We start from the raw sequence: 25,653 nt of genomic DNA on the forward strand, positions 1-25,653 counted from the left end.
AATAACATCCCAATTTCTCCATAGTGTGGAGATTTAAGATTGTAAAAACATTAAAATCTGCAAAATTTCCCAAAATTGTTGTCGGTCGTCTGCGGGTGGCATCGCCTCTGATCGGTTTGGACGTCGGTCAGCACCGACGCCTTCACGAAATTAGTCATCCGCCGGCCTCTTTAAACTTAGCTTACACCACCGACAAAATTCCAACTGTGTCTGCTTTAAACAATGTAAGTCTCATGGCTTAACTGCTGCTTATTTAATATTTAACAAGTTTCAGCCAATTCAAAATAATAACAATAGTAATAATAATGCCTATGTCGTTCAAACCGTCTTGCAAGAAGACAAATCACATAAGAAAAAAAATTAAGAAAAATGAAAAAAAAATAGACAATAAAATTTGATCCAAAGTACCAAAGTTCTCTTTAAATTTTATAACTGCAAATTTATTTTAAGTCATGATGGACCATATTTTCCATGGGCGTGTGCATATTGTAACATGTTTTCCTAACTCTGTAAAAGATTTAAGCTGAATGCATAATTTTACACAGAGATCGGCTAATCATGTTTATTTAACAAGAGGATATTTTTTTCTGTACTTTTAATTTTCTATTATTTGCATTAAAAAGCAGAGATGTTTAACTTGTCTCGTGTAAAATGTTGGCAAAGTACTGAGCACATCGGCGGCTGAAATAGAACACCGACTTCTTTACCCGCCAAATGTTATTTTAATTGGGACGAACATACAAACTGATGAATCTAAACATTTTGCACTGCACTCTTAGTCATCTATTATTTTAATCGAGATTTACGGACTTTGATAAATAAAGGAAATTCAAACGAAATTCTAACCGAATTGTTCGTACAAATCGGCCAATCTGGCACCCATCCATGCCTCCAAGTGTTGGCGAAAGAATTCTTTGCTAAAAATACAATGAAAAATTTCATGTCGCGCTATTGCAGAAAAGCTATCCTAATATTCAAAATAACTGCGAAAGGTCTTTGAGACTGTTATCTGGGTTTTGTTCCAATTACATTAACCTTTGGCAAAATTTTTGGCAACCAGGTAGTGTTTACCTGTGACGTCGCCACAGTGACATATTTATTGCCGAAGAATCTGAGGGTGTTTTCGATTTGACGCAAATATTTCGAGATGGTTCTAAAAGTAAACCGACTTTGCTTGGAGAACAAACTGCGGTTTATTTTCGCTGTGATCATTTCCAGGGTTCAATTGATTCCGCTTTTCAGGATGTATTTTTAAAACTTAAAGTGCTTTTGGCAAGGAAAACGTCCTTTCACTTTAATTGTCTGGCTGCGCTATTTTTTATTCTCCGAAATTTATCACACGAAAAAAACGTGGATGTTTTATTGTAAGTCTTGTGACATGCGCTTCCTGTGGTGTCCCGATTTGGCTCCCGGTTGGCTCCCGGAGATGTTGCGACAGCCACCTGAAGTAGTTGTGTGGAAAAACTTGAACAATGACCTAAGTTAGGGCTATGTGTAAGAAAAGCGATTTTTTGATCTGTTTGAGGGATTTTACTCAGGTCGTTTTTCTTACTCTGGCTCAAATCTTGATCTTGTCGTTCTCAAGTGTCCCATTTTCTAGGTGAAAAATGAAAAATGTTGCGGCAATGGTTTGAGTATTTGAAATTGTTTTTCTATAGACTGTTTCTCGGTGTAAATGCCGTGAGAGGGTAAGTTCGTATTAATCGTTCATTAGTCGAATAAATCAGTCAGTTAGTCACTTAAATAAAAATAGATTGTTTCGAGTGATGCGATTCAATAATACAGGGTGTCCATTTTTCCAGCTCCACTGTGGGGATCTCTGTTATTATAAGAGGTAGGAGGTGGGTTAAATTAGGGCAAAGTTGCGCATTTTTATACTGAACAATTAGCTGAAAGAAAATTTGATGTCATTTTTAGTTTTTGAATTATTGGAAAAAAATGGAAATTTTCGTTTTTTTTTTGCAAGCGAAAATCAAAAGAACTAGACGTTTTCAACTAGGACATTCTTCAAGCACTTTTTTACAAGGAATCTAAATCTGTCATAGTATTTTCCAAGACGCTCTTGATGTTAGAGTTACAACTTTCAGTTTTGAATTTTCTTATGGAAGCCATATTGGCATTTTGTATTTTTGAAAAGTGTTTTTGTTTCTGATTATAACGATGTATCACATGATATGATCGAATCTTACATGCTGATCAAAATAGAGAAAAAAGCATTTTTGCGAAGAATGCTTTGGAAAAAACGGCAACAATTTTGTTTTTAAGCAAACTAGATTTTGGAGGTTTCATTGAATTTGGATCTGAAAAGTCCACATTTCCGCCAAGCTTACTGATTTAAAAACTAAACGACATCATAGGCTAGAAGTTTATTTTTTGCAAAACAAAATTAAACAAAGTTATAATAATTCTACTCATATTTAATAGAAGTCTCAAAATCTAGTTTGTTTAACAATATTTTTGTTTTTTTTTTCAAAAGCACTTTTTTTCTTAATTTTAACTAGCATGTAAGATTCGATCATATCATGTGATACATCGTGGTAATCAGGAACAAAGAGACTTTTTTCAAAAATACAAAGTATTAAATATGCCGTTCGTAAGAAAAACCAATGTTGAGTGTTGTAGCTTGGAAAATGCGATGTAAGATTTACATTTCTTGTAAAAAGTGAAAAAAAAGTTTTTTTGGTTTTGGCTAAAAAAATAAAAACATAAATTACGAATTTTTGTTTATTTTCAATAATTCAAAAACTAAAAATGACACACTAAATTTGCTTTTAGCATAAAATTGCGCAATTTTGATCTAATTTAGCCGACCGCGTATCTCTTACAATATCTAAGATTCCCATGGTGGCACTCGAAAAACAAACATCCTGTATATAGACCGGTCTAGCCTAGCTCTTGTCCTCTGTAACTCAGTTATTACTTAAGTTGGAGTTTTGACCTTTTGAAGATAATTTTTATACTCTTGGACACATTTCAAGATAATATTTTTGATTATACAGTGTGTCCCAAAATAGTATGACGTCAACATAACAACTTTTTTAATGGCATGCTATTTTATTTTTTTATGGTTATTAGGATGCTTTTCTAGTCCCTAAAGTTTTTTTTAATCGGTTCAGGGATTACACGTTTCAAGAAAATATTTTTGATTATACAGTGTGTTCCAAAATAGTATGACGTCAACATAATATTTTTTTAATGGCATGCTATTTTACTTTTTTATGTTTAATAGGATGATTTTCTAGTCCTTAAATTTTTTTTATTAAAAAAAATTAAAACACCTTTAGTTTTAAAAATAATAAAAAATAAAAACAGTGTTTTTTTTTGAAAGTTTAATGGTAGGTATATGTTGTACAAAGTCTAACAGACTTATTAATCAAGTTTTATTGATTTTATTTTTTTTACAGGGTGTTTACAATTTACTTCTAAACTTTTTAAACTTCAGAGTCTTTTATTTTGTTTATTTCAAATGGCAACCCCTGTTGACGAATGAGTAAAAAAAAATATATTTACAAAATCTCTCAAAACTCCAATTTAAATAATAACTGAGCTACAAAAGATTGGAGCTGGGCTGGACCATCCTGTATGGTCGTCTAAGACGTAGTTTGTCTTGAATTTGTCTAATACGGAATGGATTGCAATTTGTCCACGTCCTTGCGTTAAGCTCCGTGAAGAGCTCGAGTCAAAACATTAGAAAACTGGGGCTATTTTAGACCCGTTCATTTGTGTTTGTGGCGTTTTGGATCTACTCCATTTGTGAGGTATTTTTGAATACGGAAATAAAACATGAATGGTCACTTATCCATTATTAATAATTTTGTTATTGCAGAAATGCTGACAGGTTTGCAACGGTTTTTGTGCTTGCTTATTGCTTGTGGGATTTGGTGACAAGGTAAATGCTATTTTTGTACGCATATATCGGTTTCATCTGTTGCTGTTTCTTCACCATGTCTGATGTTGAGACCGTTCTTTCCAATTTCATCTGTCGTGTCGTATTTATTTTTTATGACTTTTGAATAAATGTAAACTAATCCTGTCACTAGCTACGAACATTTAAGTGTCGGGCATTTATTATGCCCAAATTACAACTTCATTTCATGTGGTCCCATCTTGAAATAATTTAAGATAACTAGAGGATCGTAAAATGTTCAATTTAACTGTTGGGTTAAATCTTCAGCAAAATTGTACCCATTCCAAAATGAAATTAAAATCAAATATAGTTTCTGATAAAATTTCCTACTAGTGAGAATTTAACGCTCTATTAGTCTGTAATTTAAATTTGAACAGAATCGAATGATTTTATTTAAATAGTTTAGAAAATGAGAATCTAAAATTCAAGTAGGAGTTAAAAGCTGGCAAACCACAAGTTGATCCAAATATTTTGTGAAAAGACAAACTAAAATGATATGGTTTTGTACGCACAATAATTAACACAGTGCGCTTTTTTTAATACTCGAGACAACATTAAAAAGAAAACTTGTCTAAAAGTCGGAGTATACCAACACTTCCAATGACGATTACTATTTATTTAATGATTATGGTGAAATATTTTAACGTAAAATTTTACTACCCACTTACAACGAAATTTTTTCTGAAATAATTAAGTATTCTTTTCAACAAAACCGGTGAGTGGATGATAAACTAAAAGAAGTTATTCAACAACAAAGGGAAATATATTTTGGCAAATTTTTTAACAAAAATTTTTGAATTTTCGGTATCATTATCAAAAGCTTGTCTTGAAGATAGGAGTATTTTTGCACCAATAGCAGCAATTTCCATTTCCGGTTGTTTCTACAACTTTAGGTTTTGCTACTGTCTACTGTCTCCTCCTGTTTTTGTAAAAAAATTAAGCAATAAACACGGCATCCAGTCAAAAAAAATAATAAAAGCACACAGATTGATCCAGAAATAGAGTGTCTGTTGGTAAACTGATGAATTTACATTTTAAAAGTTACCAATGGACTACGGTTCTAGTTATCAATAATTCAATAATTTTGTAAGGTTGTCCGTCAAATAATTGTTTAGAAAAATTAATTCCTGTTGCAAATTACGAACAAAAATACTTTTATATCTGTTGCCAACAGACTCAGTTTTTCTGGATCACTCGGTACATCAGGTACATCAACCAGATGGTAAAGTATACTATTGACTTTTAATTTTTAAAACATTAAAAAAATACAAAAGCATATGTAGTAATTAAATATATAGCCCCCACATCACCTAAAATTAAATTAAATTAAATCATATATTATATCATATTATATATTATATATTATATATTATATATTATATATTATATATTATATATTATATATTATATATTATATATTATATATTATATATTATATATTATATATTATATATTATATCACATAAATCATAAAATCATATTTTAAAATTTTATCTTGTAAGATAACGATTAAAACGATTTTATAAAATAAATACAAAATTATAGGTTCTAAATATTGAGCCTCCCATTATCTGAAATTAAATTAAATTAAATGGATCCTTCTATTTTTTGTTTTTCTTTCTCCAAAATTTACTAAAATAATGAAATCTTTACCGCACAATTTTGTAATTAGTGGTTTTAGAGGTGATTAATAGTTATTTATTTAATGAGTTTGAGTGTAAATCGGACGCTTTATTTCACGAGTGGATTTTTAAACCACGAGTGAAAGCGAGTGGTTTATCATCCACGAGGCGAAATAAATGAACCGATTTACACAAAAACGAGTTGAATACAACATTTTATTCTTTGAAATAGACTCAGCAAGGCTTAAAATTGCTTTAAATTTGTTAAAAATAATTTGACGTTTCGTACTGAGAAATGCCAAACAGTTGTCAAAACTTCCTTACACAGGAGGATAAAACCGTAAATTTTGACAGTGTCGATGGATAAAAATTATTTTTTTTTGCAAATCTGCTACAACATACTGTTGGACGTGCTCTGATTTTCTACATGGGTAGACCATATTTTAAAATTTTATCTTGTAAGATAACGATTAAAACGGTTTTATAAAAACATTAAAAAATTACAAAATTATAGGTTCTAAATATTAAGCCCTCCATCATCCGAAATTAAATTAAATTAGATGGATCTTTACCCCACAATTTTGTAATTAGTGGCTTTAGAGGTGATTATAAATTATTTTTTTTGCAAATCTGCTACTACATACTGTTGGACATGCTCTGATTTTCTATATGGGTAGACCATACTTTAAAATTTTAGCTTGTAAGATAACGATTAAAATGATTTTCTGAAAACATTAAAAAAATAAAAAATTATAGATTGTAAATATTAAGGCCCCGCATTACCTAAAATTAAACTAAATTGGATGGATCTTCTTATTTTTTGTTTTTGCTTCTCCATGATTTACTAAAATGATGAAATTTTTACCGCACAATTTTGTAGTTAGTTAGTGGCTTTAGAGGCGATTTAATTTTTTAAGATAACGAATAACACGATATTCTGAAAACACATAAAAAATCAACGATAACAAAATTTGGTAGATATTGTAGATATCCATTACAGATTTCCAAAATGATGCTCTATAAGACTGTAAAAAGTTCTCTTTTGCTTAAACCGTAATTTTAAAAAACAGGGATAATTTTGATTCGATTTTACTCAACTAATTCGGTGGAAACTTTGTCAAAATCGACTGAGTAGAAGAGCAGAAATATTTTGAAGTTACAAACAAAGAAAGTCATTTTTTAGTATTATTTAATTTTTTTTTAATTTTCAGAATGTTTAAATTTAATTGTTTGATGAGGAAATTTCCAATATAATTTATAACAGAAAATAATTCAGTTTACATTTGAGAAATGGTGCTTTAACTACATTAATGGCCATTACCTTGTACTCCACCGTAAATCCTAATCATGGCATACAATTATTATTTTCATATCGGTAAAATTAAGTCCACAAACACAACTCAAACGATAAAAGTGATCAAAGAGAAGACTTTTGAATTAAAAAAAGATTAAAACCCTATTAAAGACCCTCAATAAACCCATTTCACTTATTTAGTATCTGTGGTCAAGGTTTAAATTTTCCTCACAACTTTTACAAAAATTAATCTCAACAAAATAATGACGTTTTTCATTGTTCTGGTTACAGTATTCTTATTTGTGAAAACTGTTAAATGAATCCAGAGATTCTCGAACCTTTAAATTTTATTTCAAAGATGCAAATAAACTTCGTTGTTTTTACATGGTTTTTATTCTAATGTGTTGTTTTGTTCCTAGTTCCTAGTTGAAATTCTCTATTACCTGTAAGAACGCCTTATTTTTTAATTTCTGTTTCACTTCTTATTTTTATTTTTGTTTCTGTTGATGTATGGTTTATTAGAAAGTTTATGAAACATACCTAAGCCCTTTTCTCTAAAAGTTGTTCTCAACAATCTAAACTTGTTTTTCTTCTTCTTTTTTTACTATATTTCAAGTAAAAATACAAAGAACTACTCCTATAGACAACAAAATATAACTGATGACTTAATCCGCACCAATTTATCCTTGTAGTAAATAATTTACGAGCATTTTTTTTTGAAATGCACACTGAAATATATTTTGAACAAGAATTTGTAAATGTCAGCCCAGACTTTACTTTTGTAAACAATGTCTGAAGTAACCAAAGTGCTCTGATGAAAACTGTTGAAATTATTCAACTGTCCTTCCGTGAGGTAATTTTTCGCACTTACGTATTCTAAATTTTCCATGAAATTAAATGTGGTTTATTTCACAAAATGGTATTTAAAAAATTGAATTTGGCAATTGTGTGTGATTTGCCATGGACTGACTAGAGCCACTACCCAGTTTTATTTATGGTCGAAGCTGGATCCAGTCTGGAACCTTGCCAGATGGACAGTTGTAGATACATCGTAAGTGTTTTTGCTGTGGTTAAACCGTCCGAAAAAAAACTATTCTTAGCAGGGTAATTAGGATTAAAACCACAAAAAGTCAACGAACTTTCTCTTCAATTGCAGAAACCCTGACTCCGAAAGAGGCAAAATGTCCAACACTCAGGTCTCCCTTGTCGGTTCCGGCAACCAGCAAATAGAGCAAGAAACCAGCGAGGAAACGACTCTCTCTGAGGTAGGCCGCTAATTCCCTTCCTTCATATCCCAACGCCTTATTAATGCACCAACACTTACCTTGGCACAGGTAGTAAAAGCCAATTAAAAGGTGCGTTAATGTGTCAAGCCGCAAGTTTGTATATTTAAGATTCATTGCTGTTTAAGTGCCAGATGCCACACAACTGCGATTATGTGCAATTTTAACAATCAATTAACGATTAATAGAGGAAAATATGCACGTCAATTTGGTCAAAATATGCGCATGATGGTCAGAATTATTGGAAGTTTTTTTGAAATTTTTGGATTTGCACCTTGCACTTTTTTTAGAGCCATTTTTAGAGTTTTAGAAATTGTATTTGGACAAACAAATAAAAAAGCCTATCGTATTCTATTTTTCAGTGTGGTCAAAATTGGAAAAAAAAATACAAACTCTAAAATCTTAACGTCAATTTTTATTTTACTGGAAGAAAATTTAATTTTGCAACGATCTGTATTAGCATTTACCTTAACTATCTGTGATAATTTTCAAGTTATGTTGATTATCTTTGTCATTGCCGGAAATTTCTTACTAGCCACAAATATTTTTGCACAGTTCGATAAAGAAATATTTTTCAATAAATAATAGTAATAATAATAATTTATTTGTGGCTGTAAAACAGTTACAATATAATTAGTAACAACATGAAAACAACATGAAAATAAAAAAATACGATAACAAAATTAAAATTTTCTTCAAGTTTTTTCTACCACAAAATGGACCAAAAGGCAACATAGCTGATTAAAGTTTAGGCCCATAAATGAGAAATAATAAAAATAAACAATGTGATTGAATATAATAAAAATAAAAAAAATATCTAATTTTATTTAACAAAATTATAGAGAGGAAAAATAAGAAAAACAGAAAAATCATTTTGTGAGAAACATTTTGTATTTGTGTTTAAAATTGCTGATTTTAGAATGTTTTAATGTCAGAGGAATTTTATTATAGAATATGTAAATATTATAAACAAAATCTCTATTTTTACGAAAAATCATAACTTTAGATTTAGCAGAATTAGTAGATAAACATTTTTTGTTAGAGTTTTTATTAATAATGTCATTGGCAACTTTTAAATTATGAAAATCAAAGCTGTGGTAAATTTGGGTGTCATCTGCATATAGGTGAACTCTACAGTTTTTCAAGCACGTTGAAATATTGCTGGTATATATAATGAAAAGTAACGGTCCCAAAATTGAACCTTGGGGTACGCCACAAAATATACTTTCTAAACTGGAATTACCTAAATTGGTTTTTACATAGTATTGCTTGCGATTTGAAAGGTAATTGTTTAGAAGTTTAATAGCCTGTTGTAAAAAACCAATAAAATGTAAGATAGACAAAGTAGTTTATGATTAATGGTATCAAATGTTTTTGAATAATCTAGCAAGATCAAAGCCGTTCTCTTACGGTTATCTACATCTGCAATAACATCATCTATTATTGAAAGTAATTTTGAAAATTATTGAAATAAACTAGTTCTTTTTCAAAAATTTAAAAAACTTTTATTTCTTATATTTTACTTTCGTTTTCATGGCAATCTATGGTTAATGAATTTGTCAATGTGAACAAAAAGTCCTTATAACTTGAAAAATGTTAAACGTAAGTATAAGGAATATTAATACAGATCGATGCATTTGATGAAATAAAAATTGTGGTATTTCATTTGAAAATTTTGAGATTTTAGAAGGTAAAGATTAACATCTAATTAATTCAACAATTCAAGTTTTAAAAACGTAATTTTTACATGACTTTTTAAAATGTTAAGTTATTTAAGACATATTAAAAAATTATAGCTATTTAGGTATAGGAAAAGCTGATAAAAACTTCCTTCAAATAACTCGAGTAATCCAAAAATGCAGTAAAAAACATAGATTTTCATTTAAAGTGAAAAAATTGAAAGTTGATAACGACTTCCGGTATAGCCGGAAGTGTCGCCATTTTGAAAATATTTTTATTGAGCAGGACGTAAAAGATTATGGTTGTATACAAATTTTCAGATGAGTGTCATTATTAGAACTTCTAATACTTCTAATGTGGAGTTTAGAAGGAACATTCTGTATACGTATATGAATGCACTAAATTTTATAAAAATATGCAAATTTATTTTATTTAAGAAACTTTTTTGGAAATTTTGAAAATTATTTCTGAAAACTTGAGGGCAACATTTCAGTGTAACAATGCCATATTTTTTGTAACTTTGCAACATCGTTTCACAAAATGTATAATAATATTTACCGCAGCTTTTGAAGACGTATGGAGGCTTGTTTAGGGCAAAATGGACGAGTTTTTGAAAATTTGTTGTAATTTTTTTTAGTTTCTCATTTTAGTATTGTTTAACTTTTTTAATTTATTTCTGTTTAGTTTTTCTTAAAATCGATTGCGTCTTGTATTGTCCTAATTTTCTTTGGCTTTATTTTTCTCGAGTTTATAACAGTATTTTTTATGCTCACTAAAAATATCCCACTTACTAAAAAAATACCACACCATAGCTACTATTAAGAAATGTAAATAAAAGCACTTTATTAACTTTTATGTGGTGATATTATCAGCTCTGATCTTCTGGATCAAGTGAACATTGTAGCACCTAAAGCTAACAACAGAAATTCTCTTTTATTTTATTTTTCCACCTCTAATACCTTTCATCATCTGAATTCTCCACTTTTTAAATGTTTTAAATTATATAATAATATAACAATAGATTTAGATATTTTCTTCAATAATTTCCAAACTAAAACTGTAAAGGTCAAGGCTTCTAGAATATTTATTTTTCTTCGTAATTTATAATGTTTTGTATAATTTAATTGTCTCAAATTTGTTCTTTTTTGGTATATTGTATTGTTACTTGTCCACTTTAGACTAATAAGTCTGTTGGAAATAAATTATACTATTATTATTATTATTATTATTATTATTATTATTATTATTATTATTATTATTATTATTATTATTATTATTATTATTATTTTTATTATTATTATTAAATCGTAAATTTGAAAAATGAGGGACACAAGATAACACAACCTGGAATTCACGCTGTGGACACAGGCTTTTACTATTTTTTACACAGCCATGTTTTTGAGATAGGTAAAAATGATTTTGAACTCAAAATTTTAAACAGTGATGCCAAATTACACTATCGTCGGACTTAAAAACTCAAAACATAAACTGAAATAATTTTTTTCTTTATTTTTTATGGATCCTTAATGACCTTCTAAGTTGCAAAGTTATTAGTTGGTGCGCCGTTTTTGGGGTATTCTGTATTAAGTCTTAATAAAACAGTTGTTTTATCAAATGGATGATTTCTTGCCTTAAGAGTTTATGAAATTATTAACAGTACAATTATCATTTATGTGTTTATGTACATGAGTAAAATTTGTAAATTTTTGAAAATTTCAAAAAACAAAACAAAACAAAATAAATTACATTGGAATCACATTTACGTAAATGTGACTTAAAATGTGACGCAGTTTTGCGTTTATAACAAACTTTTTACCGAATTTTGAGAAATATGTTGTTTTTAAAACGTGTGTTTTTAAACATAATTACAGTGTGAATTTTTTATTTGTGCAAATATTTTAGGATTCGTCAAAAAACGCAAAACCAACTAGATTTGCGTCTTTTGAGAACATTTTTCAAAGTTAATATGACTAGTAGGCTGTTGAGCAAATGATTATGTAGTATATTCGCCAAAAAATATCGGCGCAAAATTTTTACACTTTTATAATTTTTATAGAAGGACTTGTTTTTCTGTGTCTGTTTTCGCTAATAGATTAATGTGTTTTCACAGGTGTCCAAAGACCTGGGCCACACCAAAATATCCGAAAAATCGGCCCAGTATGAAGCCACATCTAATACATCAATTGTACAAGAAAATGCATCGAAAAATATCCAAAGCAGCTGCAACGTGGTGCAATCTCAGTCCGTGTCCCAGTCAGTTAGCGAAAGCCGCAAGGTAACAACTTCATCATTCTCTTCTTCCCAAAGTTTTTCATCGGAAGAATCCGAAGAATATGTTATTGAAGGTTAAAACTCCCCACAAGCGAAATTACCCACTCGATTAAACCACTTGGGTAATTTAAAACCGAACACAATACGTCCTAGTTGTCTGTGTACCAATTTTTTTGAAAGAAATTTTTACGGTAGAACATATTTTTGATAAAGGGTTTTGACTTTTGAGGCATTTACTACCTTACACTTGTAGCTTGTAGCAACCATGTGATACAAGGGAAAAGACATTTTTGCCTAGAAAGTTATATAGAACTGACGCTTTTTTTTGGCAGTATCACTAGGATTGTTTTGTCTCTCCATGTTGTATGAATAAAGTTTTACAATAAACTGATTTTAAACCTGTTTGTTCGTTTATTTCAGGCACTGAGCTTCAAAATGTTACGAGCTTTCAGTTCTATATAGCTTCCATATTACACTTAACAAAACATAACGTTTTGAAGCTTCAGTCAATAATCCCACCCACACCTAAACCAAATAAAGACTTTCGAATTGAAGCCTTGATTTATTAAACAGTAACTGTCGTAACTCGCAGGAACCGGAAACCTCTCAAGAAAACGCAACCTCTAAAAGCAACTACTATAAACCGTTAGAACCTGTTAAGTCCTTCGAACCGGTTAAACCATTCGAGCCTATGAAACCTTTTGAACCTTTAAAACCGTTGGAACCTCCCAAATCTTTCGAGCTAACGCGGCAAATTGAAAAAACTGTTCTACAATCAAACGGAGTCAAGAGTGAAAATGTTAGCCAAGTAGAGGAAAAAGTTAACAATGGGTTTCCGCCTGATTACGTTCCAGTAGAAGCACTTGAACCTTTGAAACCTTTTGAACCGCTTCCACCAATAGAACCGTTTGAGTCATCTTGTAGAATCAGTGACAACGTTGCTGTAAACGGTACATCCAAGGCGGAAATCAAGGAAGGCAATATTAAAAATTCCTTAAAGGAAATTATATCCGATTTAGATCATTATGCTGAGAAAGACAAAGAACTGAAAGAGTCGTATTACGAAGAGAAAAGTACTGATGACAACAATTCAACGTATTCTTATGAAAAGGTTCTGGAATCACAGTCACACATTAAAGAGGTTTGTTTTGCGAATAATTGTGGCGTAATGGGCTTATTTAATGAATTTACACACATGGTAGGCCAAAATTTTTCGGATAATATCAGGTTCGGATGAAAAAAATTACAAATTTTCTCAAATACGGAGTACTTATCTGCCGCAATAAAAAACCTTCCGTAATAAAAAAAAATTAGTCAGCTTTCTACTACTGTTCAATAATTACAAAATTGGACACTTGCATCAACGAGGGGCCGATAAATTGAAAAAAAAATGTGTACAACAAATTCCCGAATTGTTTTCAGATTAATTCAAAAAGTCATTCAGCGCAAAAATCTATTTAAGCTGAGAGTCTGTTACCCTGAAAAATGTACAAAAATTAGATAAAGTTTTGCGACTAATACGAAACATTTGTATTAATTGTTAATAATTCAGCTGAGCCACGTAAACTCTTTTTTAAGAGTACATACAGAGTGTCCCAGCGAGATGGAAAAATCCATCACTGACCTTTAGATAACTAAAAAATAAATATTTTTTTCTATAGCAGATGTTAAACTATTTCTTTATCAGTTCTTTTAAGTAGATAAAATAGCACTTTTAACCGCAAGGGTAGATAAAATGTTTTAAATATATATTTTATTCAATTAAATTTACAAATTTATCACATATTAATTTGGAGGACTAACGAATTAACAATAACTTTTTTCTTTTAAACTTGTAGGCCTGCTGTAGAAAAACATGTTCTAATATACACGACGATTATGATTGAACTTAACCTTTTCATTCGTAGATAAACAAACTCTTTATCGTCTTGTATAATAAATAAATATTTACAAAAGCCGTAGGTACTAATACTCTGCATCACATAAATTTTTGAACGTATCGGTCCAAAAATACATAAAATAAATATAAATGAGAAAGAAAATTTTAATTCAAAACTAACATTGTAAGAGGTTTTTTCAATGTAGCCACACTAATAATTTTTCATAATTCCCCCAAAAATTCAAAATGTTTATGCAGTATGTTAAGCTGATTTTTTTAGAAACTATTAAAAAATCAACCAATTATTTTAGAAAAACAAATTTAAAATCATCGTTGTGTTCAAAATAAAGTGATTTCTTATGTGTTTTTAAGAGATTTGAATTTTTTGTGCGACCAAGGCACAGAAGTTATCGTTTTCAGTCAAAATATCGCAGTTTAACATTATTTATTTGCAAATGAATTTGGTGAGTTTTGATAAAGAAATTCTTATGAGGAATATTAATGTAGGTATAGCGTAAAAAAGCGATATTGGTTGTTTTTAAGATTCGTCAAAACCTAACGTATTACGTTTTCAATCAAATAAGTCAATTATTTAAATTATTCCGAAGCGATTTTGGTTGTTTTTACGGCGCTTTGAGCTTCTAGACTTTGAGCTATTTTGAAACGATTTTGCTTGTTTTTAAACAAGAAGCTGCGTCAACATTTTGAAACGATCTACGTCCATTTTAAAAATCACTTTCAATTTTAAAAAAGAAATAGTAAGACAAAAAATGAAGAATAAAGATACGATTAATTTAAAGTTATCGTCTGTCTGTACAGTAAAATTTTCTCACAAAAGTAATTCACCTGTAATTAACAAACTTCAAATTTTAATAATATGTTCACAACACCATAAATTAATTTCCTTGAATATTTTCTTTGTAAAAAAAATGTCTTGAGAGGTAAAATGTCATTAATAAGATGTGTGTTTTTTTTCAGTATCTCTGTAAAAAAAATTCAAAGCTCTTTTTGTTCAAGGGCTTTAGAATAGAATAGAATAGGATGAAACTTCATTCAAAAAATGCTCCACAATGGCACAGAACAAGTCAAAAATTTTACTTTTAAATAAATATAGCACATTCAAAAATATTGATAGATGTCACAGTCATAATGTTGTAGTTTAAAAAAAACCTTCATTACTTTGTAATAAGTTGTAACATGTATATTTTTTCTTAAAAACATATGGAATGGGTAAGTCTTAGTTTTCCGACGAAAAATCCGAAAATTGTGGTCAGTTTGTGGTGTGGAAGAATCTCCTTAATTCGTAAATAACTTTGCTCGATATAATTTTAATAATTTTTTGATAACTCGAATGGTTGTGAATTCCGTAGCACAATTTCTTGATACTTTTAACTATTTTGAAAATAATTGTTGCTGCCACTGTCCATATTTTGAGTCTAGCAACAATTTTATTTAAGTCTTTTTCAGCTCGAAACAACATTTAGGTATCGTTTTTTTTGCAGTATTTTTTTTGCTGAATTTAGTTTTAACATTGAACACAGCGTTTATGAAAACACATTTTATTATTTTATTAAGTTTCTCCATTCTTTAATTTCTTTCGATAATTCGATTTTGCTAGCAACTGCCTATTCGAGTTTAACTATATTCCCAAATAATTCTAAGCAATTACTATTAAATTCCAAATATACTTATACAATATTAATTTCAAAGATCTTCGATAGTGACCAAAAATTTAAAAAAATTTCATATAAAAATTGACAATATTTAAAATATAGCTAAACTTCTTCATAATTTCTAACAATTTATCAAAAGCTGCCACCGCCGATCATAATTTATTATTAGCGTGTGCAAGTGTTTATTACCTAGTTATTTGTTCCGGAATGTTAGATAAAAAACCTGCAAGTCTATTGTTGCCTTTAAACAGATTAAGTGAATTTGGTTTTAAATTTTTTTCACACTTATAGAAGTGTAAGTTTACGAAATTTGCAAAGATGGTAAGTAATTTTTCATATGCCGTTTAATCGAACAGCTGATATTTATATCATATTAAAATTTAACCACATTTATGGTTAAAACCTCAGAAAAAAATTTCCAAAGTAAGAATACTTGTTATAAGATAACTAATAATTTTACTATTGTAATAACCAATAAAAAATAAGTTGCATATAAGTGTCCAATCTGAATATAATTTCAAAGTAAAATCTGACGTTTATTTGGATCAGAGGTAGTATTATTTTTAGTTTTGGCCCTCCATGTCTTTTACAACTTAATGTAACTTGCTATAAAGTTTCGTCAAAGGTGTTCTTTAAACTCTTGTTTGTAAGTAACCAAAGTGTGACCACAGTGGTTCAAAGCATTTTTAATTTGAAAGTGTGAAACGTATGTGCTTGAACCACTGTTGATATGTTCCCTATGATTAACCAATTTTTTTTCTATCTAAACTTGTTAAACATTTTTAATATTTCTTCTTTGTTTTATTTTGACCACATCTGTGCATCATAACGCATTAAAACTGTGTTGTGGTCTTTTGGCATGTAAGTGTTGTAGAACGGAAAGCGATCCAACAACGACAATTGGATTGCCCACTTACCTTCAGTGTTACCAAAACAACGACCCCTGTCTTTGCCACCCGAAAACACATTCAATTACGTCGACTTTTCAAAGGTATACACACTTTCCTAAATTAAATACAATCTCAAATACACCTATTTTTTAATAAATTGGTGAAATTTCCTTGATTTATTGATGATTTCAGGTCATGCAAGAACTTAGTGGTGGACAACATTTTCAAGTAAGTAGAAGTTTTAAACACAAAGTTTCTTCTTGGCGCATTTCCACGTCATTTACAGTCCCTGATATATTGAATTAATTTGGAAATTTTATTAGTTGCGGGTCTGCCAAGATCGTAAAATTAATACCTACTTTCTCAATTTCTAGCCACTTTTATGTTTTCGTTCAGTTGTGCAACTTAAGCATCAATTAGAAGTTTAAAATGTAAATACTAATTAGTAAACAGCCAGTAAAGGAATTATCTCTCAATTTTTTTAAATCAAATCGAAATTTTGAGATAAAATACTAAAATTTTGCAACAGTAGGTGGAATTTCCTAAGAATCACTTTTTTGTACAAGAACTTTAAATTTGGACAAAATAATATCATTTCTGCATTTTTTGAACATTTAAGAATATTTTAGATTTAAAATCTCAGTTTTTTCCCGAAATTTCTCAAAATGGAAGCAAAAAATCACTAATTTAAATCTAAAATTATCATATTTTGGCTTTTTTGAGTACGTTTTTAGCCAGGAAGGCTTTTCTTTTGTAAAATTTTGTTAAAAACAGACCGAAGCCGTGTTGAGGTAAAAATTATTTTTTTTTAATTTGCTAAAAGTTGGATGAAAAATTATCCAATTGAATCAAAGTTGATCTGACCTTTTCTAGGTTGAGACTGATTTATTTTGCAAGAACTTGTCGAAACACATCTAAAACCAACAAATAAACGGAAATTGTTGTTAGTGTCTTTCGATTTAGTTCGTTTTTTGAGCAAAGTTTTGTCAGAAAAGCCCAAAAACCACAACATTTGGTCAAAAATCATGTTCTGTTTTGAGTTAACTTCTCTGTTTCGAAATGTTGCTAATACAAACGAAAAAATCACCAAATTAAGTCGAAAATTACATAGTTTATTGTTTTTTTGAGTGTCTATCGCATTTTTCGACCAAAAACGGAAATATTTACAAAATATTATTTAAACCAAATCGAAGAATCAACAAAATTTTTCCGAAATACTTGTAAATGGATTTTTTTGCTTTTTTGTGTGATTAACAAAGTTTTTTCTCTCAAAAAATTTTGCTCAAACTGACTAAAAATTACCAAATTTGATGAAAATTGATATTAAGTTTGACTTAGTTCATTCAGTTAGTTCGTTTTTGAACCTGAAATTCAATTATTTTATAAAATTTTGTCAAAACACGCGACAAAGACAAAAAAAATGAAATTGATGTTATTGTGTTTGTTTTATTCGATTTTTTGTTTTTGATTAAAATTTCGTTAAAAATAAGTTGAAAAATGACAAAAATTGATCGAAAAAGGAATTATAAAAGGAGGAACACGCAGCAAAGATAAAAAATAAGACGAAATTGATTATTGTATTTGTTTCAATCCACAATTTGTTTTCGAACAAAATTTCGTGAAAAATAAACTGAATAATGATAAAATTTTATCGAAAAGGAGTTATAAAAGGAGGAACACGCGGTAAAGACAAAAAAATAAGACGAAACTGATGTTATTGTGTTTGTTACACTCGACATTTTGTTGTTGACTAAAATTTTGTGAAAAATAAGCTGAAAATTGAAAAAAAATTGATCGAAAAAGGAGTTATAAAAAAAGGTACACGCAGCAAACTCAAAAATATAAGACAAAACTGATGTTATTGTATTTGCTTCACTCGACATTTGGTTTTTGAGCAAAATTTCGTCAAAAATAAGCTGAAAAATTACAAAATTTGATCGAAAAATGAGTTATATCTCCTTTTTTCAAGCTTTAAAACACAATTTTGAATTCGTTTCTAAATAAAATAATTTCGAGTTAAAAAAACACTTGACTGGGTCACAACTCAAAAAGAACAATTAAAAAAATTTTTAAATTAAGCCACAAAATCTTGGAAAAAATAAATTAGTTTATTTCAGTTTTGTTCAATAATTCAAAATGGTGTATTCTATACAAAATAAAACAAAAAACATTGATTTGTTGTGTTCAATTAAAATTACAAAATAATAGCGATATAGTTTCACTGAATTTTCTGAAGAAAATGTAATTCTCGACAGCTTTCATTATTACATTTTTCTATAATCTTTCACCGAATTTCGTATTCAGATTTCCAATATTTTTTTATTTTTTTCTCGTAAAAATTTTAGTTGTCAGTTTTTATCAACTTATTAAGAATTTGATGCACTAAACAATTAGTGAACTAAATAAAAATAAAAAAGAGTGAAACATTATACCACCCTTGGTGCCAATACTTTTAGAGATCTCACATTGATTGCCTACTTATTCTAGTTATTTTGGTCACGTGGTTTCTGATCATGTTTCTATTGTGTCTCATTCTTTAATAGAAATTGCGTACTTTTTGATTTTTTAAAATCAATCATTTTTGACAAAAAAAAAAATTGGCCAGCCCGTATACTCCACGTTCTAAAAATAAAAAAAACTGTAATGTTGGTTGCATCGCATCCTGTGCTTTTCTCCAAAAACACTCAAATTTATAATTTCAATAATCCCAAAATCAAAGACATTGAATAAATAGCACTTGTGGCTCTATGCTCTAAATTGTTTTGCACAATTTCCTGGAACTTTAAATCACAACGTCAAACAAATTATTAATTGCGGTCATAACTTGCCAAATTTCCAAACGTAAACCAACCTCCGCTCGCTTCTATCACTTTTTCTAACAGGCACTTAAATTAAACAACGTTGATCGTTGATAAGTACAACGGATATTTTTGGATGTGGTCCAGATAGTTACCAAATTCGTTCTCTCTCCTAGCAGATTATTTCGAGACGTGTACTTTGTTGTAATTTCATGCACAACGTCTTATCAGCCGATTTTAGTGCCGTTATTTGGTGTTGTGCTAGTGCTGTGTCGATTACAACCAAAAATCCACTAGCAGGTTGCAATATCTAGGCCACAGTGCAGTTCAAACGCTAAATTTATTTATATGCTAAAATAACAAACACAACGTTTTATTATTTGTTATTATTTTTGAAAATTTGCAAACGTACCTATTTTTAAGCACTCACATAATGTGTGAATCGATTTGCTAAAAACAATTATGACTCTATTATTTGGCATAAAATAACTCATTACTTGGCCCAGTTTTTAACTAATTTGTGAAAATGCGGCTGCTTAATAAAATTGTGGACTCCAAAAGTGAGATGTATTCCATGAGCAAAAAAACGTCTTACAATTTGTCCAAAAGCTCAAGTACTCGATTTGTGCCATCGTCTGCGCCCTCAACGCCTTCTTGGCCAAAACCAACAACAAATTTTCTTTTGCAAAAATCGCACAGTGTAGAGTCCCAGCGTGGTTTCAAACCATCTGACACCAAAGACCCTCACAAGAAGGAGTTTTTGAAAAATTTGACTCAACGCGTGTTCAAGGTTGGCCTGGTAAGTTGCTCATCTCTAGTCATAAAACTACGTCTGGATATAGCAGAGCTTCAATTTATTCGGTCAGTTTCATTCGAACCGTTCCTGAAACATTCCAAATCAACCGACGCGTTATTTTTTTTAAGTTTTGTTAGAATAACTCGTTTGTTATTGCTTTGAATAAATGCCAATTGACGCCGCCGGAAAGTGGTGGTTTATTTTTGTATAAATAAAATGTTTCTTGGAGGTCAGATATGTTTTGTTCACAATGAGAGTAGGAGTGAAGAGAAATTTGAGTATAACAAAAGGGAGTTTTATGACAGTAAAAAGAAGGAGAAACGTGTTCATTTTGAAGTAGTTTTGTTTGATTTTTTTAAATTTTATTTAATGTTTCTTGTATTTCTAGGATGAAAATGCGCCTCCACCAAAACCGATCAATTTGGAAAAAATTTTCACGCCGGCTGATGGTGAACAAATACAACCCAGCAAAAATCGTAAGTGGTTGAGAATATTTTCGAGTAGTTTTCTAACAAACAGATTAGTCAAAATTTTTCTTGTTTTCAATCGTGTTTTCGTTATTATATATTTTTTTTCATTATTATTCAATAGATTTTAACTCACCTTATTCCAGCCTTAATTTGTTTTAACTCTGATACTTTGAATTGTAATAATTCCTGTTAATTAAATTACTAAATGGTTGATTTTCACTCTGGTTTTCGCGCATATATTTGCAAAAATGGAAAGAAAAAGAAATTTTTTAAGTGTTTTTAATAATGTGAATTTTTTATTTAACATGGGATATGGAATAAATCTTAACCATAAAAAATTCAAACAATTCTTTTATTGACATGTGTTATGGGTTTATTTATTATCCGGAATTGGACGAATTCTTAATTAGGTAAAACTGACATCATTGACTGCATCAAAACAATGATATCTGAAATTTGATTTGCAAAATATAACTCAGACAAATAATGAAGCTTTATTGGAATTAGAATTCAAATTGCTGTAAAATCCATAGTTTATTTTTTTATTTGGGTAAACTGTAAAATAAGGAAAACATATTTCAACACCTAGCATTAAAACTTACTTGTTTTATTTACTGATAAGATTTTGGGAAATTAATATCATAGAGAGTGATGTTAGTTGTTGGATAAAAAATAAGTTAAAAAATAAGATAATTCACAATGTTTTTTACATTGTGCATTGTGTAAGTTTAGTTATTGTTTAATAATTAAATGATCAAACTAAAAAAAATCAGAAAAGGTTAAAATATTTCCAACATTAGCGACGATCTATTGATTCTATTTTGAGCTGGTCCTAATGAAGTTTTGAATTCTAATTTTTATAATTATTATAAGAGAAGAACGAGCTGTCTCTTTTTTGAAATATATCGCTCGTTAAAATTATCAACTTCCAGTTGTAGACAAAGGTCTGTATAAGTTTAATTAATATCGGGATGCAAATTCAAGTTCTGTATATTAATGTGGATATTAATGTAAATTTCAAGAAGGTTTAAATTGCTGCAAAAGTCATTTTGTTTTTCTAAAACAAACGATGCTTATAAATGTTGTTTTGAGGTAAAAATCTGTTCAAAAAGTGAAGCTTCTAAAAATAGCTAGTTAATAATTAAAACGTAACACAACTAATTTTTTAGTATCTTCTGCTCAAAACATTATCTTGTTTCTAGAATAACATAAAATTGCGATTAATTAATATTTTATTGTTTTTATATTAATATGTGCTTTAAATTAACACTTAATTATTATTTTTTTAATTGTAAAAAAATGGCACAGAGATCGAGAAAAAATAAAAAGCAAACTCTGATTTGAACATGTGTTTTATTAAAGAATAAAAATTTTGGCAGATAGTGTATTTTTTTACTTTCTTTATCCCAAGGATAAATTTAGAAAAATACAATACAATTGTTGAAACAATTGTAACAAACAATGGTTAATTCATTATTTTTATACCTCGGAGTTTATCTGAGGATTGTTAAATTCACCCTTAATCTTTTAAATTTTAATGAATTATATCACTGAACTAAAATATCCATATTAAATTTAAACATGAAGGTGAAAATTTTAAAGCAATATTATACAAGACGCTAATCACAATTACTTGGAATTATTTAGAAGTATTTAAATATTATTAAAATTTTTATGAAGTTGCAGACTCAAAAGACAAATTTTGTGCTTTTACAGAGTACAGAGCTTTTTTTGGATATTTGATTTTTTTTAATTACGAACTCATTTCACTTAAATAAATCTGTTTGTCGTTTTCTTTCTCAAAAAACCAAATTTGTTTGTAGACAGCTTATAAGCAGTCAAAAATATATTAATTTTGCAAACTTGAGAATTACATTATTTTGGCTAAAAACGACGATTTTGGCGTGTTTTTTTCACAAAACGACCAAATTTATTAAAATGGCTTTATTCGTTTTATTCTGGTCATAATAAATGTTAATTATCGTACTTGTTTTGTTTAGAGATGTTGTAGCAACATATGGAGCTAGCACAACATCAATAATTAATACAAAAAATTAATTTGAAGTAATTTGGTCACATGCAAGATTCTAAATATTTAATGGTAAGACGTTGAGTTATGCTTAAAAGAGAGTTCTAGTGCCTCATAATAATCGAAATAAAGAGGCATTTATTAATTAATGTTGATTTAGAATGTGATATTTTTGTCAACAAACTCGTAGTAACCAGCATATTAGAAACAACATTTAATTTAAAGTTTTTTTTAATTAGATTATGAAACTGACCCTTAGGGTCATTACTATGAATTTTTTGACAAAAATAAAATATTCTAAATCAACGTTATAACTTTAAAGTCCCTTTATTTCCATTAAGAAACTGGTTTTAAAAGCTAATTCTGAATATGAGCATTTAAAAAGTTAATCAAGGTCACTATATGAACTTAGAACAGCTGAAAATAGTTCAATATTCAATCTAAGCCACATTGAACTTCCCCCGAAAAGATAGATCCAAAGTAAAAAAAATTGTAAATTATTACTTAGAACTGAAAACAAAAAATTGCAATGGATCATTAAAATCACTGGAATTTTCGGAGAATTTCTTTCACATATTTTAATAAACTTTTGTACATTTGATATTTTGTTACGTTACAGATTGCTCAAAATTACTATTTAATAACCAACAAGTGTAGGTATATTTATGGGTGGCATCATTTAACTTCAACTCAATTTTTGTCTTTTTGGATCATTTAGTAAATAAATTTATGTGTTGCAATAAACCTAAATCTATAATAGAACTGCAACTCTCATTAATAATTTCAAACGCAAGGTGCACTTTACATTCGTCATCGTCCAGTCGCATTAATAAATGATGTACATTATTTTAGGATTTATTTTAAATCGTGTTCAAAATCTAGTAATTTTCCACATTGCAATTTTTTTTCAAAGGAAAAATGTTTGCATCGTCCGCCTTCTACGCCAAAGGCATCCACCCAACAGTCGAAGAACAAGTTCAACTGGCTAAGAGAATATCAAGCTCTCTTAGCGACATCAGCAACCAAAGCAGCAAGGGACAGTCCATGTATGTGAATCGCAAGAAACGATCAGTGAAATGGGTCCATGAAGGAGAAGGTAATTAGTTAATAATGTTACTAGGAGTAAAAGAAATACTTTATGTGGTTCAGATAAATTATTTGCCTCACTACGTTCGGCATAAAAATAATAATTGTCCAGATAATTTGGTAAAGCACGAGTGAGATTTTCTAAATACATATTGCTTTTATTTTTTCCATATTCACAATAGTATACAGAGTGAATGAAAAGTAACGCACAAAATTTACATCTTTGTTAATGGTCACTTTTCAAAAAAATCCTCACATTGGTCGACTTTAGTTTTTTAAAGGTACATTTTGACATCATAGTGTAATGTCATGCGTTTTTGATTTTATTTTTTTTAAATCGACATTTTTGTTTACTGCTTTAAATACTCAATTTCTTTATCTTTCTGATAATAAGAAAAGAAATTTAAAGTAAAAAAAATAATTTAATAAAATAAAGAAATATTGATAAATAAACACAGAAAGCTTTATTATCTTTATGTTCTTGCCTAATTTTATAAAAGGCAATTGTTTTTGATGTTTTTTTTTAATAATGATAAACACAAAAATATACAAACAACAATCGCTTTTTATAAAATAAAGCAAGAACAAAAAGATAAGGCTCTTTGCATAAAACTTTCAATAACTTTTTTAACTTATTTTATGTTTTTGAGATTTTTTGCTTTATTTTTTTAAACTTAGCCGAAAGAGAACGTTTTAAAACGGTAATCAAAAATGTCGGTTGGCATTTTAATAAATTTAAAATGAATTCTTTTAGGGCTTTCATTAGAAACTTTTTAACTTCTAGAACTTCTAGAACTTTAAAATTTTGTGTACGATCCAAGTCGACTATTCTAAATTCAACTAAATTATTTTCAAAACGGCTGGGCTGGGAACTACAAAAAATTGGCGCCAAGTTTGAAATTTTAAATTGTAACCACACATATTTATTGCATATTTGAATTCACCTTCTCAAACTGAGTAAAATTTACCAACGTTGTTGGTACTTATCCGCCATAGTTATTGACATATGTTGATTTTTTTGTTAGGATTTTTATTTGTAAGGCTTTATCTAAGATATTTCAGCCCTTGGACCTTTTGCGATAAGTAAATAATTCTTTTGCACTTGATAACCGAAAGTTCTAAGAGTTTTGTAGAATTTTCAAAATTGTCAATTGTCAAAATTCATGGCTAGTATGATTTTTTCAAAATGGTTTTCAAGAAACTGCTATAATTCAGTTTTTTCAAATAAAACGACCCTATTTTTTAACGGCAATCGAAATAATATTGATGTTTATGGTGACTTTTATAAATACGTCCTTACCTATATCTTACAGTTTTTGAAAAAAATCACAAAAAACGGATTTTAGTTCGTAATTTTCATAGTTAATCAAGTAGACCTTGTAAAATGGTCAAAATTGTCAAACTTCAATATTTTATTTAGTTTCTTGCTAGTTCATTATTGAATAAGCAATAAAACAATAATATTTATTATGACTTGTTATAACTTAGTTAATTATGTAAAGTAACTTAGTCAGTCTGCCATCGAATTATGAACTTCTTGAATGAAAATCGTGAACAATTAGAACATTTCTTTCAATTAATAGCACAATTTTTTCGTATTTTTCAAAAGTGTATTTGATTAAAAATCAAATTATGAGCCAAAATTCTGTTTTTGCGACTATTCTAAATATTCTAAGAGATAGATATCGACGTTAATAAAAGTCATAAAAATTGATGTTCCTTTAATTGCCATTGAAAAAATAGGGTCATTCTATTTGAAAAAGCTGTCTTATACTCACTTTAAAAAAATTAAAAAAATCATAGTAGCCTTGCAATTTGACAGTTGATAATTCTGAAGATTTGAGAAGACCTTTTAAACCTTAGGTTTAGTGCAGAAAAAATATTCATTTATTGTAAATGAACCCCTGAAAATAAAAATTTGTATAAAAAAAATATAATAATAATATTTTTAACCCACTTTCCATTTTTGAAAGAA

The 25,653-nt window shown here is 29.0% G+C and overlaps 1 protein-coding gene across 11 annotated transcripts in view; it reads left to right on the top strand.

Moving 5' to 3' along the window:
• The first annotated feature begins 65 nt into the window (after positions 1-65).
• Positions 66-25,653, top strand: part of LOC656988 (uncharacterized protein) — a 41,656-nt gene continuing 16,068 nt past the window's right edge. Inside the window, exons 1-10 of one of the 11 annotated variants that reach the window (XM_064359063.1) lie at positions 1,412-1,494; positions 1,601-1,688; positions 3,827-3,889; positions 7,980-8,088; positions 11,897-12,061; positions 12,650-13,198; positions 16,484-16,600; positions 16,692-16,727; positions 20,482-20,569; positions 23,506-23,688. In XM_064359063.1, coding sequence (XP_064215133.1) covers positions 1,615-1,688; positions 3,827-3,889; positions 7,980-8,088; positions 11,897-12,061; positions 12,650-13,198; positions 16,484-16,600; positions 16,692-16,727; positions 20,482-20,569; positions 23,506-23,688 — 1,384 coding nt within the window. In that variant the 5' untranslated portion in view covers positions 1,412-1,494; positions 1,601-1,614. Of the gene's footprint in view, positions 225-1,411; positions 1,689-3,826; positions 3,890-7,732; positions 7,928-7,979; positions 8,089-11,896; positions 12,062-12,649; positions 13,199-16,483; positions 16,601-16,691; positions 16,728-19,459; positions 20,097-20,481; positions 20,570-23,505; positions 23,689-25,653 lie in introns of those variants that run through there. The other 10 variants (XM_064359067.1, XM_064359090.1, XM_015984698.2 and 7 more) reach the window with 10 other exon arrangements.

This window comes from Tribolium castaneum, chromosome 1 (genome assembly GCF_031307605.1).
Source record: "Tribolium castaneum strain GA2 chromosome 1, icTriCast1.1, whole genome shotgun sequence".
NCBI lineage: Eukaryota > Metazoa > Arthropoda > Insecta > Coleoptera > Tenebrionidae > Tribolium > Tribolium castaneum.